Source organism: Rattus norvegicus, chromosome 9 (assembly GCF_021556685.1).
Source record: "Rattus norvegicus strain SHRSP/BbbUtx chromosome 9, alternate assembly SHRSP_T2T, whole genome shotgun sequence".
In the NCBI taxonomy this organism is placed as follows: Eukaryota; Metazoa; Chordata; class Mammalia; order Rodentia; family Muridae; genus Rattus; species Rattus norvegicus.
In genome coordinates, this window is record NC_141542.1 from 50,040,161 (window position 1) to 50,059,448 (window position 19,288).

Sequence of the window (19,288 nt, forward strand, 5' to 3'; positions counted from 1 at the left end):
GTGGTATACTCCTTTTTTGTTAAAGGAGCCAAAATTCTAAAACCTGAAAAATCAAGAAAAATGTAAAATCAGATGTATAGACACTGTAGGTATCAGAGCAAATAACAGGTTTATACCACTTAGAGGTCACCATATGCTTTGTAACAATGGCAAAAAGTATTTCCTTAATAGGCATCATATGATGACTTTGAAGAATCAGCAGAATTTGAAGAATCAGAGAGAGAGAGAAGAAAGAGGGAAGGATATCAGGGCCATAAAAACCAGGAACCTACACTGACCCCTGGGTCAGCTAGCTGCTTCCACAAGGTACAATTATATCAAGATAAAAATACCAGAACTCTTCTCAACCCCTCCTTTCTTTTTTTAATTGGGCAGTATTTCATTTTCCTTTACAATTTAATAAATACTTCTTGATGACTGCACATGGGGTAAGGCTGCTTGGCAGTTAAGAAAGATCACAGGGATGGCATTTTCCTGACAGTGTGCAGTCTTCCATAGTGAGTGGAATAACTTTTAATACTTCTGTTTCTCCTTGGACACGAACTTTTGGTAGAGGGACCTCCCATTGTCCCTTCTTTTCTTTCCGCTTCTGCTTAATCATGTTGGAAAGTACTTTTGCTCTTGACTGCCCCTCTCTGTCCAGCAGACAGGCAGGGACTGCTCCCTGTGGAGTCTTCTCACCATCTTTCTGCTTGGTGTTTCTCTTTTCGTGTATCTTAATAGTCTTTTTCATTTGTATTTCTCAGCGTGGCTGTTTATGGTAGAGCTTAGCCTTTAGGCAAATCTTTTTTTTTTTTTTCCTTTGAAAGTTGATGAGCCTCCGACCTTCTTTCTTTCTCTTTTCTCATGGTAGTCCAAACGCTCTCCATATCGTTTGTAGGGCAATTCAATATATTCATTTCGTGGCATGATGACAGCCTCAGAGCATCCATCTGCAACCTCCCAGGTTCCAAAAACCTCTTAATTTCTTAGTGTCACTGATCAACGAGCTTGCTTCGCTCAAGCCAGAACCGGAAAGAGTAGTCTATTCAAAGCTAGAGTTCAAAGATCTGCTATTAAAAGGAAAATGGAATGCAGACACACAGTTCCTGTAAAATTTGGGTCAAAAACATAGATACTAGATATTAAAATCTTTAGAGACCTGTTGTAGCTCAAATCAATCTTCTAGTTATCCACTGTGGTAAATTCGATGGGTAATGTTTAGGGTTGCTGTCTCTGTGATAGCTCTCCAGAGATCCAACTGCACTGGGAACTGTTGTTCACCAAAGAGGAAAGACAATCCCCGTGTTGATAGCAGCTGCTTAAAGTGTACACACACTGTGAGGGTCCTCTCCATGCCCCATTTATAACACGTGTGTAACGGAAGTGAACTGTCCCATCCGAGTAGTGAAGATGAAGAATTCCTCCCCAAGTACAAATTAAGTAAGAATCACATAGGACAAAAAAAGATACATTACAGTTCCAATCTACAACACCAACTTTATGAAGAGGTCTTAACCCGAAAGAGCGTAAACCTCTAAATAAAGAACTATTTATGTACCCAGCGCAATGGAAGAGAACTCTGCAAGAGCAGACTACAATGAAAATTTAGAGCCCCATGTATGGAGTACACCATTCAGTCACTATTCACAAGAATGCCGTCTTCTTATCATTTGCAATAAAGAGGGTGTAACTGGAAGATATTAATGTAAATAAGCCAGCGCAGAGAAACAAGTGTAGCACGTAGTCTCATACACTGAAGTACAACATTCCACCTGGATGTGTGCCTATGATTCACAGCAGGTAGGCAGAGTGGGGAAAAATGGATGCAGGAGGCTGCCTCTGAGCAGTGTGTTGAGCACATCTGTAGAATTATGACACCAGAAGTCAGTGACACAGACAAGCTAATACATGTCAACTAAAACTTAATAAAAGACGACAGCAAAGAGAAAGGCCACCGATAATTGGAAAAGCATCCACAATGAGGAAGAAAATGAATAAAATATTTGCCATATGAAAGCCAAAGAAATTCTCAACATCAGTATGTGGTAGTAGAAACAGAAAACATAATATCAGAACTTTAAAAAAATTTATTTGAAAATTATTTCCCCAAACTTATTTCCATTGTTTCACTTTTAACTTTTTGTTAGCATACAAAGAACCCTGTTTTTCCGGCTAGCTGAGCGTTCTGTTGCTGTGAAGAGACACAGTATGACCAAGGCAACTCTTATAAAGAAATAGGTTTAATTAGAGCTGGCTCACAATTTCCGAAGTCTAATCCACTATCATTCCAGCGGTTTGCATAGCATCATGCAGACAGACATGGTGCCGGGAAATGGCTCATAGTTCCACATCTGGATCCACAGGCAGCAGTACGGGCCTACCTTGGGCTTTTGAAATCTCAAAACCCATGGCCAGTGATACACTTCTTTGGAAAGGCCCACCTCCTAAGCCTTTCGAATGGTGTCACTTTCTAGTGACTAAGCATTCAAATCTATGAGCCTCGTTGGGGGTCAGGGGGATTCTCATTCAAACTACCACACCGACTTTAATCAACAGTGTAATGACTTCAAGAACTCTATAAAGTAATGTATTCTATTGTATGTCAGAAATTACATGACTAATCTTGAAAGCGCTAAAATATGGGTCTTTAAATGTTCAGCTAATTTTTTTCTAAATAATATTTATTACATAAAAGCAATAAACTATGTCTTTTCTCACAAAATCAGGTGATACTATTAGATTGTGATTATTTTTGATAGTATAGCTTATCTATGTTTCAAGAATTGACCTGCAAATGATTTAAAGTTATGTGTGCATATAATATGCAGTGCCATATAATATCTAAACACCTAATAATACAAACAGGCAAGGTGGCAGCAGTTTACAATTTAGTAGGTAAAGATGGGTGAATTTCTATTCTGTGTTATCACTTTACCATTTCTGTACAATTTAAAAATTTCAATTTCTGCCCCTAAACAAAAGATAGGTTAGGAGGGAGATGGACTATAAAAGAAATCGGAGAAAGAGAGTCTCTAAAGTATCCTCACGGTAGAAATTACTGTGAAAATATTTCAACAAGAAAGTGAAATTCAGAAGAGACGAATGTGTTTTCGGGGACTGTGGTAAAGAGGGCACAGGAAGCAGGCACGGTGGATCAGGAAGCAGGCACGGTGGATCAGGAAGCAGGCACGGTGGATCAGGAAGCAGGCACGGTGGATCAGGAAGCAGGCACGGTGGATCAGGAAGCAGGAAGCAGAAGGCATCACTGTGAGTTTGAGCCCGTGGAGACTACAGAAGGAAATTAGAAAAACTAATCCACTTTCAGACCTAGTGGCGCATCTACGTGAACCACAGGGCAATGAATCACATCGGGAAGGACTGAAAGAGCATTGCTCACTGGGAAACAAACCGAGAAATAATCCCCCCTCGTTGACACGAAGCCTTTAGTGCCTTTGAAACAACCCAGGTGTAAACCCTTCATTGTAGCATAAATAACCTTAACTGCAAAGTTTATTTCATGAATACTACTCTAAGGATAACTTCGGAATATTTCATTTAAAAAATCAAAGATATCTAAATTAGAAAAATAAAACATTACACGGAGGAACTCTCATATTTCACACAAAAATACAATGGTCGGGAAATGAACAAGACAATTCAAGACACAGAATTTAGACTCAGAATGTGTGATGTATAAATAATAACATCAAATAAAGAAAAACGACGGAAGTAAGGAAACAAACCAATTTTCAGATTTAAAAATAAATCCTCCGGTGATAAAATACTAGCGTTCTGATTAATAAAATTAAAAAAAAAAAAGTTCAAAATGAGTCTGAGAACTTTACAACCTGCAGTTTCCGTTTTCGGTTTCTGGCACACGACATGAGATACTGGTGAGTCCCCAGGGTAAAGTGAGGGAATAAATGGATAGGGGAGGGAGCAAGTACGTTTCAGGGAGAAAATTGCTACCGCGAAGATCTGGAGGCAGACCTGGGGAGTAGTCAGGATGAGTGGATACGATTGAAAGTCAATGACCACAAAGGGAAATAAAACTGAATCTCTCGCAGAGTGATTGATAGCTGCAACATGTAATTGCTAGCCTGCTTGCACGCTCCAGAGTGACAGATCTCCAGGCATTTTGACGGCGTGATTTCATCAAACTTGGCACACAACATTACTTACGAGATTTAAAAGCAATAAAGTTTATGACAAAGTTAAGAGTTCTTTAATCGCGCTCTCCTTTTCCTCTTTACTTTCATTTGCTTGTTCATTTATTCACTTACCTTTGCAATAATGACTCCACTTTCCCAACCGGAAACCTCAGCACAATTTAAGGGTCCTATACTTTAAGTTTTCTGTCTTCGTAATGATGGTTTTTAAGAGGAAGCAATACTTGGAGTAGGATTACCACCAATGCTTTACACCGCTATTTAGGCCAGTGTTCCTAGAATTCATTTTTGTTGTAATTATTCATTTGTAATTTTGCCTATGTGTGTTTATCTGTGTCTGTGTGTATATATGTGTGGGGGGAGTCAGGGGGTGTGCACATGAATGTAGGTACCACTGAGGCCAGAAGAGGGTGCCAAAGCCTCTGCAACTGGTATCACATCCAGTGTAGACGCTGCGACCTGAACATAGGGTCTTCTGCCAGAAGCACTATATCTTTGTAACTCTTGCACATGATATTTGGAAAAGAAAGGACTACATTTAATTTTTTTTGTATCAAAATTGTAAACGCATCTTACAAAAGGCGTTTCTGTGTCATCGATAGACTGAGAAGTGTATTTAATAAGTATTTAAATCTTTTCTATATACTTCATAATTTTAAGTTATAATATATGTAATATGAATATGGGAATCTGTTTTCCTCGACTTCTTTCTCCTCTCCCAATTCCTCCCAGGTCTACCACCTCCTTACTCACCCAGCTTCATATTCCTTCATTTTACTAAAAAATAAAAGCACACAAAGCCACAAGAAACGTAAAGAAAAGGAAACTATGTTTTAAGATTATGTGGAAGCTGTAAATATATTCAAATATAAAGAAACAAAAAAATTAACCCAAGCTTATGGGACATAAATTCTTAGAAAATATAAATAAATCAAAGCAAATACATTTAAAAATGTAATTCTTTATATTTCAGGGGTACGATGATGGCTATGGGGGTGAATATGATGACCAGACCTATGAGGCTTATGATAATAGCTACGTGACCCCGACACAAAGGTAAGGCATTTGCTGGCAAATCACATTTCCAGGTGTTATCTCTGCTTTATTTTATAATCACATGTAAATTATAGTTACATTATGTGAGGCTTTCAAGCAGTGGAATTAATCTCTGTTACATTCCTACATTATCAAATTGCTTGCTAGACCACAAGAGATAAAATATAGTAACTCAATAACTGTAAGCCAGGAAACAGTGGTGTGAAACCTGAGGGAGGGTGATTATGATACCAGTAAACCCATTAGAGTGTCTCATACTCAACCAAGCACCAATGTGTATAGAAACTATTTTAATGAACTTGTAATTCAATTAACAAAGCAGGCAGTTTGCTCAATGTGACATTTTTGCAAATCTGTAATTTTTATTCATAGGGCAAATCACAAACAAATGTTATTGGTAAGCTGAAAATAGCCAACTGAAAAAGTATCTCCAGAAATAACAGTCGTTTCTCTTCTTTCTCATCAATATCTATAAAGTGAGAACATCCCTGTACATTGAACTAGAATTAGTAACGTTAAGAAATTTGTACTACTTGAACCCCCAGTGAACTAGATTGTTGGGGGGAGGGCGGCAATGGGGGGAGGATGGGGAGGGGAACACCCATAAAGAAGGGGAGGGGGAGGGATTAGGGGGATGTTCGCCCGGAAACCGGGAAAGGGAATAACACTTGAAATGTATATAAGAAATACTCAAGTTAATAAAAAAAAAAAAAAAAGAAGGGGAGGAGGGATGGGATAGGGGGTTTGCAGAAGGGAAAGCAGGAAAGGGGATTGCCTTTGAAATGTAAATAAAAATATACAACAAAAATATTCCCAATTTTTTAAAAACAGCATTACATTAATCCTTAAGATAAAGATACAACAAAAAGAAAAATTATAATTGAACTTGGTTTAAATGCATGCAAACTTTTCAAATATAGTACATGGAAACCTAGCTCATGAGCACAGCAAAAAGATTTTGAAAGTATGCTTGAAGATTTTCGCAGATAAAAATGACCTAGTAGTATAGCCACCCACAGTACCTCAACAATATAGCTTCATAAATAATCCTTAAGGAGTGGCAACACCAGTCGATCAGTCGATATATGAGTGTGGAAGGGGGACTATCACGGTATACTACCTTCGGACAATGAACTACAGGTAAATAATATCTGATGAAGGAGAGAAAGTCAGTCTGTCCGAGAGAGGAAGCCACCGACTGGTGGCTAATAGAGAACTTGTACCAATAAAGGCATAAGCTCTTAAACAGAAATTAGGCTAACCAGTTTGCTTTCATCAATTTGTCCATGCATACAGATTTAATAAGATATAATAATAATTATAATAATAATAGTAGAGAAAAATCGGGTAATATTTGGAAAGTTGCAGGGATATAGAATGGAAGGAACAAGGCAAAAGATATGGAAGGGAAAGTGACAGTTATATCACAATTTAAATGAATTAAAAATTAATGGAAACAGCCTAACATGGATGAGAGGAAAGGGTGATACTTATTCACTACAGGTGGGACTACAAACTGGTCCAACTGAAAGAATAAAGATTTTAAACTATCCCCCACTGACCCTGCTGTGAGGACAAGTGCACCTTACAGCAAAGAATAACATAACATGTTTTGGAGATGCAGCCTGGCTATAGCCACCACAAACCATCTGGCCTCAATAAGGCCTGACTCAACAGTCCTGTTTAAAACAAGAGCTAGGGTCAGCTTGCCCCAGAAGCAGGGTGGCCTAGAGTTGAACTGAGCCCAAGTTAGATCATGTGTGCCAATGTGAACAAACCAATGAAATTGCTTTGTGTGACTGTTGCCAACTGCCTATGTAATTTTCCCTATAAATACCTTCCCCTAATTGGGCTCGGGGTTGACTCCTCTGTCTCCTGTGTGAGATACGTGTCGTCCCCAGAGCTCTGGTTCCTCAAATATACCTCTTGTTCATTACATCAAAAAAAAAAGTAAATTTAGTGAGCTATTGCTTAAAACTGATAAAATTTCCCCATTTAGGACCCCCTTCACAAAGTTCACAAAGGTCAGTTACTGCATAACAAGCTCCATACATAACATGTATGTAGAGAATCCCACCAGCCCCCAGTTTCTCTTTGTAATGGTATTTATTATCATCCATTTGTCCCTTTTCCTTAACACACTATGGAATCCACAACTTGGTTTAATGCTGTACACTTGCCCTTTCTACAATGTCATATAAAAAACAAACAGTAGCCTTTTTTCTTTCTTTTTAAAAATTCTTTTCATTAAATTACTTTATTTATTGACATTCCAAATGTTGCCACCTTTCCTGAGTTCTTTACCCTATCCCCTCTCCCCTTTGCCTCTGAGAGGGTGCTCCCCACCCACCCATCTCCCTCACACATTCACCCACCAACACCCCTAATGCACCAACTCCCACTTGCCACCCCCACCCCCTTCCCTGGGACATCAAGCCTCTACAGGATTAGGTGCATCCTCTCCTGCTGAGACCAGACAAGGCATATGTCCCTCTACTACATACGTGCCTCAGACCAGCTCATGAATGCTTTGGTTGGTGACTTAGTCTCTGGGGACCCTGAAAGGTCCAGATTAGTTGATACTGAAGTTCTCCTTTTTTTTTTCTTTTTTCGTGAATATTAACACATACTTATCAATGAGATTCACTGTGGCACTCCCACCAATGTGTTTCTCATGTCAAGTTACAGTTCTACATCCTGCTCTCTTTCCCTTTGCTTCCTCCCTTTCTGGTCCATTTCCAAGGCCCCAATAGACCCAATAAGTCCACACTCAGGGCCTTTTTTGTTATTTCAGTTTCTACATATATCAGAAAATAAGTAACATTTGTCTCTGACCCTGTCTTACTTCACTTGATATGGCAATCTCCATCCCCATCCATTTTCATGCATGTGGCAGGATTTCATCCTTTGTATGTAATAAAAAAAAAGACTCTGGTGTATATGTACACACACAGACATTTTTCTACCCACTGTCCTACTTAGGGTTACCATTAATATGATGAAACACCATAACCCAAAGCATGTTTGAGAGGAAGGCGTGTATTTGGCTTACACTTCTGCATCACAGTCCTTTACTGACAGAAGACAAGACAGGAACTCAAGTAAGGCTGGAACATGGAGGCAGGAGCTGGTGCAGGGAGCACGGTGTGGAGCCAGTATGCTGCTTACTGGCTTGCTCTCACTGGCTTGCTCCTCAACCCACTTTGTTCCAAAACCCAGGACCACTGGCCCAGGGGTTATCCCACCCACAATGGACTGGGTCTTCTCCCATCAATCATCAATTTTTTAAAAAATGCCTTACAGGCCAATGTTAGGGAAGTATTTTTTCAGTCGAGGTTCTCTCCTTACAGAGGACTTTAGCTTGTGTCAAGCTGACATAAAACTGTCATACATACCCAGCTTCTACAGATGTGCACGTAACTCTTGTAAATGAACCTACTGTGGTCAACATAAGCAGACAAGTATCACTTTCACGGGTTGGTTTTATTTGCTTTGCAGATGGACCTAGGTAGGGTATGGCTAAATACGTGGAGGCTGTGCTTTAGATGCTGGGGATTCAGTACCCAGTAGTATTTTCGATCCTTACGCACTGTGTATATGGCTACCCTTTGCTCTCCAACCTTGCTAGGATGTATTGTTTTTTATTTGGTTTTCGTTTTCTTGGATAATTTTCATTTTCACTAGTGCAAAATGGACTTCCAATATAATATTGATTGCATTTCTCTGATGTCTAAGAGTGTGGAGTATTATTTTCCTTATATTTATGGGTCATTTGTGTCTCTCCCTCTTTTTTAGAAGTATTTATTAAAATCGTTTATATGGTTTTCGATTATTTATGTTTTGACCACAGTCTCATTTGGGTATTGGTTATCTGTCAAAGGAATAGCTAGCAAACCTATTCTTCTGTGCTGTAGGATGTCTCCTTCACTCAGGAACATATTCTCATGTAATAAAAATATTTTTATTTGACAGAATCTTGTTCAGCATTGAATTATTTTTGTTCTGTCAAGTTTAGAGTTGTACCCCAAAACTTATTGCCTGTGCTGGGATCATGATGTGAATATCTCTGTTTTCCTCTGGGAGTGTTAGTTTCAAGTCACAGTAATATCCTTTGTCTTAGTGATTCTATTGCTATGAAGAAACACCATGACCATGGTAACTCTTATAAAGAAAATCATTTAATTGGGGCTGGCTTATAGTTCAGAGGTTTAGTCTTTTGTCATCATGGCAGAAAGCAAACAGGCATGCTGCTGGAGAAGGAGCTGAGAGATATACATCTCGGTCAGCAGGTAGCACAAGACAGCCATACTAGGCCTGTCTTGAGCATAGGAGTCCTCAAAGCCAACCTCTATAGTGACACACTTCCTCCAACAAGGCCACACCTCCTAATTGGGCTACTTCTTATGGCACAAGCATGCATATGCATGAGTCTGTGGGGCATTCCTACACCAACCAATACAACTTTTAAACATTTTAAGCTGCTTTTTAAATGGTTCGGAAATACAAATCTAGTTTCATGCTTCTCCATGAGTTTCTATACTTTTCCTAACATTATTTCTGTAGATGGTGCTCTTTCTTCAATGTATCATGTATTTCCAGTACCCTTGTTGAGATTAGATATATTAAAGATATGCTGAGATATATCTGGATTGATAGATAGATGTGTATATAGATACACACATTTATACATATACATATGCATACACACACATTCATACATAGGTACGTACGTACACACACACACACACACACACACACACACACACACACACACTGGTGTTCCATTGGTCTACTTGTTGTTATGTTATGATCTTGCTAGCTTTTCATTCTTTGTGAAAACACCTGCATACATTTTTTTAAAAATAAGATTACTTTAGTCTTTACTGTGCTTCCATAGAAATGTTACTATTTTTCCTAGAAGTTTTGAGGATATTGTCTCTCTTAGAGTTTCTATTGGTATGGTGAAACACTATGACCATAAGCAATGTGGGGAGGAAACTGTTTAATCTATAATTCAGGGGAGCCAGGGCAAGAAACCGAAGGTAGAAATTAATCCAAGGCCATAGAAGAGTCTGCTTGCTAGATTTCCCTGTCAATACTTTTGTATCCTGCTTGCCTATACAACCCCTGACCACCTGACCCAAGGTGCCATAATCTACAATGGGATGGGCCCTCGACATCAATCACAAATTAAGAAAATGTACCATAGGATTACCCACAGGTGAATCTGGTGGAAGCATTTCTTTTACTTGGGGTTCCCTTTTCCCAAATGACTCTAGCTTGTGTCATCAGTATTTTGGCAAGGGTTGCATTTTTATGTAAGTCTCTTTTAGTAATAGGTTATTATGAAATTTTCCACATTTTAATATATTATTTTTGTAAATTCTTTGAGAGTTCCATGAATGTATGCAATGCATGTTTATCATGTTTACTTCTCGCTTATTCCTCTAAGTCATTCCAAGTCCACCCTTACTCCCAAACCTCTCCAAATTCGTGTCTTCTTTTTATTTACTTGCTTTTAATAATCCAGTGACTCCACAGTGTATTGTCCTTATATTCATCAGTGTAGAGTGGGGCAATCCACTGGAATGTAATCTGCCTGCTAGAAAATATAGTAATTGCTCACTCCTGGGGAATCTATGAGTTCCTCAGCCATAGGTCCTTGGCCATGCCTCCTATGCAGACAGCCTATAGCTAATCAGAAAGTGGTTGTTTGCCCCCTTAACATTCATGCCACTATTGGATTCATGGACACATGCTGCCTTGTTGGTTATTATTGCTGCTAACATTGTACACAGCAGGGTCCAACTATTGATAACTTTTCTCCATGGCAACCTAAATAGCACCTCCAAGTGCTATGAAAACTATGAGAACAAGGAGGATGATGCCTGGTTATTACCTTTCTTTCTTCATATCTTACAACCAAAGTGCATGTGTCTTCAGCAACATAGTCACACCACCCAGTTATGGTGGGAAACTATAATAAATGATCCAAATAATAGCCTGAATTGTTTCAGGGAATTCAAGATACTCTTAACAGTTGAAGGGACAGTAACCCAAATCCAGCATTGAGCTTTTCCTTATTCATAAAGCAATGGCTTAAGTTGGGATTGTTTATGCCTATATAAGTCCTTTCACTAATTAAAGTAAAGAAAACAATTACTAAAATAATAATAATAATACTTCTAATCTTTGCAATAATCATAAATTTCTGTTTTGTCAAATACCATACAATCATTACTAATACAAAATCTTGCATGAGAATTCATACACAATGCAGTCATGTTGGCATATTTAATGAGTTCCAAACCAACGATAACTAAGTAGTCAGAGAGAGAAAGAGGAGAGATGAGAAACAGAGATATAGAAACAGAGTGACAAAGAGGGAGAGATTTTCAACAAGTTTGAATAAATACATCAATGTAAGAACTATTATTTCATTAGTATAATCTCAGTATGTACTGGAGATAAACAGATGAACACTGGAGAGTTTATTGCCAAATGTATTAAATAGTTAGCATTACATTGTTTCTATTAGAGTATCAATATGAGAAAAGGGTATGCTTAGTAATTCAGATGGGTAAGGATGTCAGCAGATAGCATCCTGGGCTTTTAAGAAAGCTAGCTTCCTCTGCACTGCTATAACTGCCTCTGTTGTGTATCTCCAGTGCGTTTGAATTTGACTTGATTTATGACCTTCTTTGTTCTGTAAACCTATAAAACTTCACCAAGCTGCCTCCATGTTGGAACATGAAATTTGGGTTAACCTATATCCATGTTCCCTGGCCATGCTCCCACAGAATGGTTCAGGATGTAGCAGCTCAGTGATAGACTGACAGTGTGGTCTGGAGAAGGCCCTCGAATTCATTCCAGTATCACAAAAGTCTGGTTAAATAAGCACTTACTAAATAAAAGTGGATACATGACAGTATAGGAGAGATAATATGTAATTTTTAAACCATGATACAGTATTTTCTGCTGATGATTTCTCTGAGGAGTCACTTGCAATAAAATGTGTATATAATTAGGTGTGAAATGAAGTTCATTATCTCAAGAATTAGTTCAGATTAAGACATGACTCCTTAATTGAACTTTTAGTGTAAGAGTTTCTTTAAAAATTTATTTTAAGTTCTGTTATATGAAAAAATGCTACAAATAAAAGACATGAAATTAACGAGACCCAAAGACTGTGAAACTCAGTGGCCTTCCATACAGTCAGAGCAGCTAATTGACATGGAAGGAGTGGAATTTCTCAATGGCCTTTATGCTTTCTCTATTGAGTATATTTTATGTGTTACCAAAACCAAAAAAACTGGCAGATTTAGAATTTAGAAAAACATAAGACTTAAAGGAGAGAAAAAGTAAAAAGAAATATATGAAAATATGACTCCAACGTTTATAAACAATTTGAACATTTTGGTAGATGATACAAATCATATTTAGTTTTGTTAAAATCTAAAACTAAAATCAGAGGAAATGCTAAAATTGACCGAGGTAACAGTTGTAAAGGTTCACGGGAGTACAAAAGATAGAACAGCATAATTAGCCCTTCGTTGTTTTACAAGGCACCATGAATTCTGAAACTTTCAAATGGATCAGAAAAGGTTCTGTACCAAAATATGCTCAGGAGACAGCTTAATTGAGTGCCATTAATGATGGCTGAGGATGATAACGGTATAAGGGATCTCCAAGCATTTTTTTCCTTTTGAACTCTGTCTAGGAGGAAAAGTGAAAGAATAGATCTCAGAGTTTTTAAGCAATCTTTAAAGTACAGAACTGAGACTGCTGTTTCCACAGTGACGCACTTTTGAGAAGCCTTTGGTTAAAACCCAGTAACAGTACAAGCTTAACACCTTTAATTGGATCAAACAATCTTTTATGCCATTTGCTGCATATTTATCTACCCCTTGATGCATTAATATTTTCAGAGATCACCCTTCTAAAAAAATCATACAACATTTCTCAATATTAAAAAAAAAACTCTATATCAAAACAAGTCATAGATGTGGGACTATAAGTTTCATTTACTTAGATATAAATGCTCTTGTCACAAATGAAAATTAAAAGATCAGGTCTGAAGTTTTGGTTTAGATATGAAATATTAAGATTTTATAATTTCTTAGTGTCAAAGAACCATTCACTCTCTTGTACTCTCTTGCTCTCTTGCTCTTGCCTTCCTGTCGCCACTCTTTCCCCATTCCCTTTCACACTCTCTCTACATGTGCTCATGGCCAGTCTCTCCTCCTCCTCCTCTTCCTCCTCCTCCTCCTCCTCCTCCTCCTCCTCTTCCTCCTTCTCTCTCTCTCTCTCTCTCTCTCTCTCTCTCTCTCTCTCTCTCTCTCTCTCTCCCCCTCCCTCCCTCCCTCCCTCTGCTTTTTTTCTGCCTCTACTACCTCTTAACTCCCCTCCCAATGACCTGAATAAACTCTATTTTATACTAAAAAAAAGGTCACCATAAACAACATGTGTGCTTCAGGAGGGATGAGGGATGAGACACTTAAAACACTTCTAGGGAGGTATGTGTAGTATGGGGTTTATTTTCATTGGCAGGCAACCACAAGGAAGAGATCAATCCTAGGAGAGGTCAGGACTCCTGTGACTGAGTTGTTCTACAACCTCAAAAGGAAATTAAAGGGAGTTAGAGAACTCCATAGGTGAAGCCACAAGGCACAAATTGACACCTTCACTTAGGAGTGGGAAGGAAGAATAAACTGGTAGTTATTGAAACACCAATACTTCCCCAGTCGCTCCATGGTTGCTACCATCTTAACACTTTAGGAAGCAGGAGATGGAACCATCCTCCCAATAGAATCAGGGCTAAAAGGATTGAGGGCTTTGAGAAGGCTGGGGGAGACCTATCACAGCAGCCAAAGTTCATAACGCATTTAGGATAAGTAGGAGCCGTGATGACCTACGTCATCTGTTCGACGGTTCTAACAGTGCATGAAATTGTAATGGAAACAGTCGTTAATGACAGCTGAGGATGATAACGGTGTAAGGGACCTCCAACCATCTTTTCTCCTTGAGCTTTGTCTAGGAGAAAACGCGAAAATAAATCTGAGTCATAAACAACCTCCAAAGTACAGAACTTCAACTGCTGTTTCCACAGTGACGCACTTTTGAGAAGCCCTTGGTTCTAAATGACTCTTTTGCATTTTTGAAAACATGCCTTTGTTCATTGAAAGGTTCAATGAACATATGAAATGCACAGTGGATGGGCAATCACGTTCTGAGACCAACTTTTAAAAGTTCTTGTACCGCAGGATTCACAGCGCCAAGGATGGGAGCCGCCATGTTCTTGCTCAGAGTCTGCTTCCCTTGGGGGTTTCATCAGAGCAGTAGCAGCTCTGTGCTCATGTCAGGAGTGTCTATCTCCCTCACAGCACCGTGTGACACAGGCACTGATTTCTGATTGTAGTTCATTCCAACAGTAAATTCAAGCCCATATGTGTTCCATCTAAGGCCTTAACATAAAGACTGATAAATACTTCCTGGACCTTCGAACTGGATCATACACTTCCGATGCACAAATGAACACAGCATGCATGTAGTGAGAATGAAGAGCTTTACCTTCAGGCTTTAAAAAACTCCGACTGAAGAATTCTTCCAAACATTAGGCAAATCAAATTAATTATTTTTTCCAGGCTGTGAGTTTAAGGTGAGCATCCCATTAAATTTATGGAAACCCTTCTATTAAAAAACATAAGAGTATAAAACCCACAGTACTTTAATGAGTGTTATTGTTATTATATTAGGTAGATAACAGTTTGACTTGTTCTTTTAGGTGTCACCATTCACTGTGAAACTGTTCCCCTCCATATTAAAATTCAATTCTCTGACCAGAATGCATGATACTATTAAATTTACAGGATTATTGGATTTGAGATATGTTTCCCACAGCTATTACACAAGTCAGTTGTATATTCATGCTACCTAAAACTTTCTGCAAGGAATAAAATGTACATTTCACATTGTTTGAATGAAACTCAGTTTCTTGATGAACTTGTTGCCGTTTGAATCCTTATTTCAGATATAAACCATAGAGACCCAGCATAAATATGAAGGAAATAGTGAATTTTTTTCAAGTCAGTCACTATGTGTTTTTGATAACTATTCTTCATTCATTTAAATTTAATTTTCATGACAACTAGACTACTTAGAAAAAATGACCTGTCTACATGACTTGAATAGGACCAGTTAGGAACTGTGTTGTCCTCAGTCATATGAAGGATCCGTCTTCCACAGAAGCTAGGTGTCCCAGTTCTACTAAAACCTGATCATCTTTTTATGGAGTAAAAAGATGATCACTGGGTTAATTTAGAAGTAGAGATCCACCTCAGCAGGAAACTTGAGAGTGATGGGCAAACCACACACACTCAGAGCTCCAAAAATTAATAGTACTAAATCAGCATGAACCATTAAAAATTCAATGTGTTGCAAAGGATGCAGTGTGATGGTCAGATGGGGTGAAAACCTTAAGCGGTAGGTGGGGAAGCTTGGCATTGCCAAAACTAAAATAATCCATAAATAGAAAGAAAGAAATCTGTTTAGCATGTAGTGAAATGACCTGTGGAAGGTGTCAGGAATGTTCTGAATACAATTGCCAAAATATAAAATAAGGAGTGGCAAACATGGCTTTAATGATTCATTCAGAGTTACCATCTAAGGGACTAAATGGTCTGCAAAAGATGTCCTGAGGATCAGGACAACATATGTGAATGGTCAGGGAGAAAACAAGTTAATATATAACGTGCTAGAAACCAGAACATGAGAGAATGTGAGAGAACCTGAGGAGCTCTCATCTGGAGGGTAAGAGGCAGTACCATAAGGCTTTTAAGAACTGATGCTCTGCCGGGATTTTGCTGGTGGGAAAACTGAGCCAGGAAAAAGACAAAGAAATTGGAGTGTTATTTACTACTGAAGAACCACATGTACTTCTGGAGTCTCCAATTATAAAGTACTTAGGACTGAAAAAGACATTCCTTGAAATGATGGGGAAGGCTCCACAAATTATCAAGGACAAAGAAAGCATTTGACAGAGTTCTAGAACTTCATGAAAACCTAAAACCCCCATCTCCAAGCTTGTCTTTGGTTTGGGGGCAAAATTATGGATAAAAAATATAAAGAGTGTAAGAAGCAGAAATAAATAAAGACTACCACAAATTGTGTCTTCTGGGCATGATGGAATTGTTCTCATGACCTCACACCAACTATGGCTGCCTGCCCAGGACCTGCACAAGATGAAGTCAGCTAACATTTTAGCATGAATGGAGTGACAGGCTCGGAAACTCAATCCCCCTACATGAGAGCTGTTGTACAAAATGGCTGCTGGGTGAGGGAGAGTCAGTGTTCTTCAGGGATATAGTCCATGGTAGAGGGTCAATGCTACAGTGGATGGTCCTACACCTCTGCCATATAGTGATATCACTATTGTGGACTCGGTGAGTTACAAAGAAGAAGACATAAAGTTGGGGTGCAGGGATGTAGAAGGAAAATGAGGGAGAAGTTAGAGGGAGAAACTGGGTAGTAGATATGATCAAATTGCATTGCATACACATTATAAAATTCCCAAAAAATAAAGAAAATTCAGTCACTATTGCTGATGCCAAGAAGTTGTTGCTGACAGGAGCCAGATATAGATGTCTCCTGAGAGTCCCTGCCAGAACTGTACTGATACAGATGAGGATGCTTGCAGCTAACCATTGGACTGAGCACGGAGACCCCTGAACTGAGAATGGTCCCCCCAAGAGAAGAGTTAGAGAAAGGACTGATGGAGCTAAAGGGATTTGCAACCCCATAGGAAGAATAACAATATTAACCAACCAGACACCACCAGAGCTCCCAGGGACTAAACCACCAACCAATGAGTACACATGAGGGACCCATGACTCCAGCCACATATGTTGCAGAGGATGGCATTGTCCAGCATCAATAGGAGGAGAAACCCTTGGTCCTGTGAAGGCTTGTTTCCCCAATGTAGGGGAATGCCAGGACATTGAGGTGGGAGTGGCAACATCCTCATAAAAACAGGAGAAGGAGGGAGAGTGTACAGAAGAGGGGGTAAAAGGGGATAACATTTGAAATGTAAATACATAAAATATCCAAGAAAAAGAAAATTTAAAAAATGTTTTGCACTAAACTGATGGGATGCACTGAAGCACAACACTCTCTCTCTCTCTCTCTCTCTCTCTCTCTCTCTCTCTCTCTCTTTCTCTCTCTCGTTATGATTTTGAAATCACAAAAGTAAATTTACCAAATGAGATTATAGCACTCTGGAGCATATGCCCAGAGGATTCAATATTCTTATCTACAGACGCTTAGCTGGGTTCATATGATAGCCATGTTCATTTTGAGTCTATTCACAGTAGCTAGAAACTGGAAAGAACCTCAGTGCCCTTTGGTTGATAAATGGATAAGAACAATATGGTATGTATGTATGATGTAATCTTATTCGGCTATAAAGAAAAATGAAATGGCGACATGTTCCAGGTATAGAGGTAGAACCAGAAAATACAAGCCTGAATAAGGTCATTTAGAAACAGAAAGATAAATGCTGCATGCTCTTATTTGTTGACTATAACTCTATGTCTCTAGAATACAAATTAGCAGGATACAGGGCCGTGGGGCAGTGGAGAGGAAAATGGGGAAAATGACTAGGGGGAACTATTAATTTATATATATATATATATATGTATATATATATATACACACACACATATATATATATTTCATATATATTAAGTAAAGTTGTGCCACTTGGATTGACAGTTACCTCATCAATGAGACACATACTTCCTACTCAAAACCCCAGTCCCAAGCACAGGAAACCTCCCTTAAAATTATTGTACAGGGGCATTTAAGAGCTCCCCCAAACAATACAGGCCATTGCCTTTGCCCTTGGTTGCCTACCAGAACATGAAGGTAAGACCTATGGCTGAGATCGCCACACACCAGACACATGAAGGCACTGAATGGAATTTAACTACAAGACTCCTCTCTATGGACTAGCTCTCATCGTGTCAGAGGTGCTGTGAAGTCTTCCAAGTAAGAAACATGAGCAGTAGTCCTACCTAGTGATAAATCCCATAAATGGCAGTGACCAGCATGGCAGAATGTGCCCAAGGGAACAATAGTGGCACTTATATCTTGGAGGTAACCAACAGATTAATTTAATTGGGCCTGTGGCCCACTCAGTGGGAGGAAATTCATGTCCACTATTGTAAGCATAGTCAATTATCTCTGACTGAAACTAACTCCTAACTCCTAGAGAAAACATTCTCAAAGAATACCCAGGAAGCACTTACTTCACCTCACAGTGACTGTGGTTGATAATCAGATCATATATGCTAGAAATAATAAACAGATGCCCAAGTATTATCACTACCAATAAATTAACACTTAAAACAATACCTATATAATTCTCACTTGATAGTTATAAATTCTAAGCTGTATGTATCTATGATAGAATCATATATATATATGATAACTGTACCACACATGAATAAAATATTATGCCATGTACTATAAAACATAATATTCATTTGTGAATTAAAAAAATACAAAGTTGTAGGAATGCCAGAAGAAAAGATATGTTATATTAGGACAAATTTATCAGGACTGGGGATATGGCCACATAAACATGAGGTCCTGAGGCTGTATCTCCAGAAACCATGAAAAAGCCTGGCACTATACGTGAAATCGGAGTGCTGCCATGGGGAGTTGGAAGGGAGAGAAAGAAAAGCCTAGAAACTTAAGGGTCAACCTCCCTGACATAATCAGTGGTAGCAAGGAGGTAGATGAAAGGAACCAATACACAACCTTTTCCTCTGAGTTCCACTGAGGCCATTGCACTCTGTGACACTACCAACTGGACACATATTACACACATCACACACATGCAGATGCACATACACACATACCACATACTTCCATTCTCACATCATACTTATCAAAGACATATCAGACACATGCATGATAAAAATAACATATTCACACACTTATACACACGTATATTACATACACACACATACACCTACACACATCACATACTTCTGTTCACAGATCATACCTATCACATATCA

General features: G+C 38.7%; 1 protein-coding gene across 3 annotated transcripts in view; it reads left to right on the forward strand.

The window, feature by feature from the left end:
• The window catches only part of Khdrbs2 (KH RNA binding domain containing, signal transduction associated 2), a 506,623-nt gene that overhangs the window by 414,495 nt on the left and 72,840 nt on the right, over positions 1-19,288 (forward strand). For all 3 annotated transcript variants that reach the window (XR_015628455.1, XR_015628456.1, NM_133318.2), the window contains exon 7: positions 5,125-5,207. Coding sequence is in view for 1 of the 3 variants with exons in the window: in NM_133318.2 (NP_579852.1) it covers positions 5,125-5,207 (83 nt within the window). In the remaining 2 variants the exon portion in view is untranslated. The remainder of the gene's footprint in view (positions 1-5,124; positions 5,208-19,288) is intronic.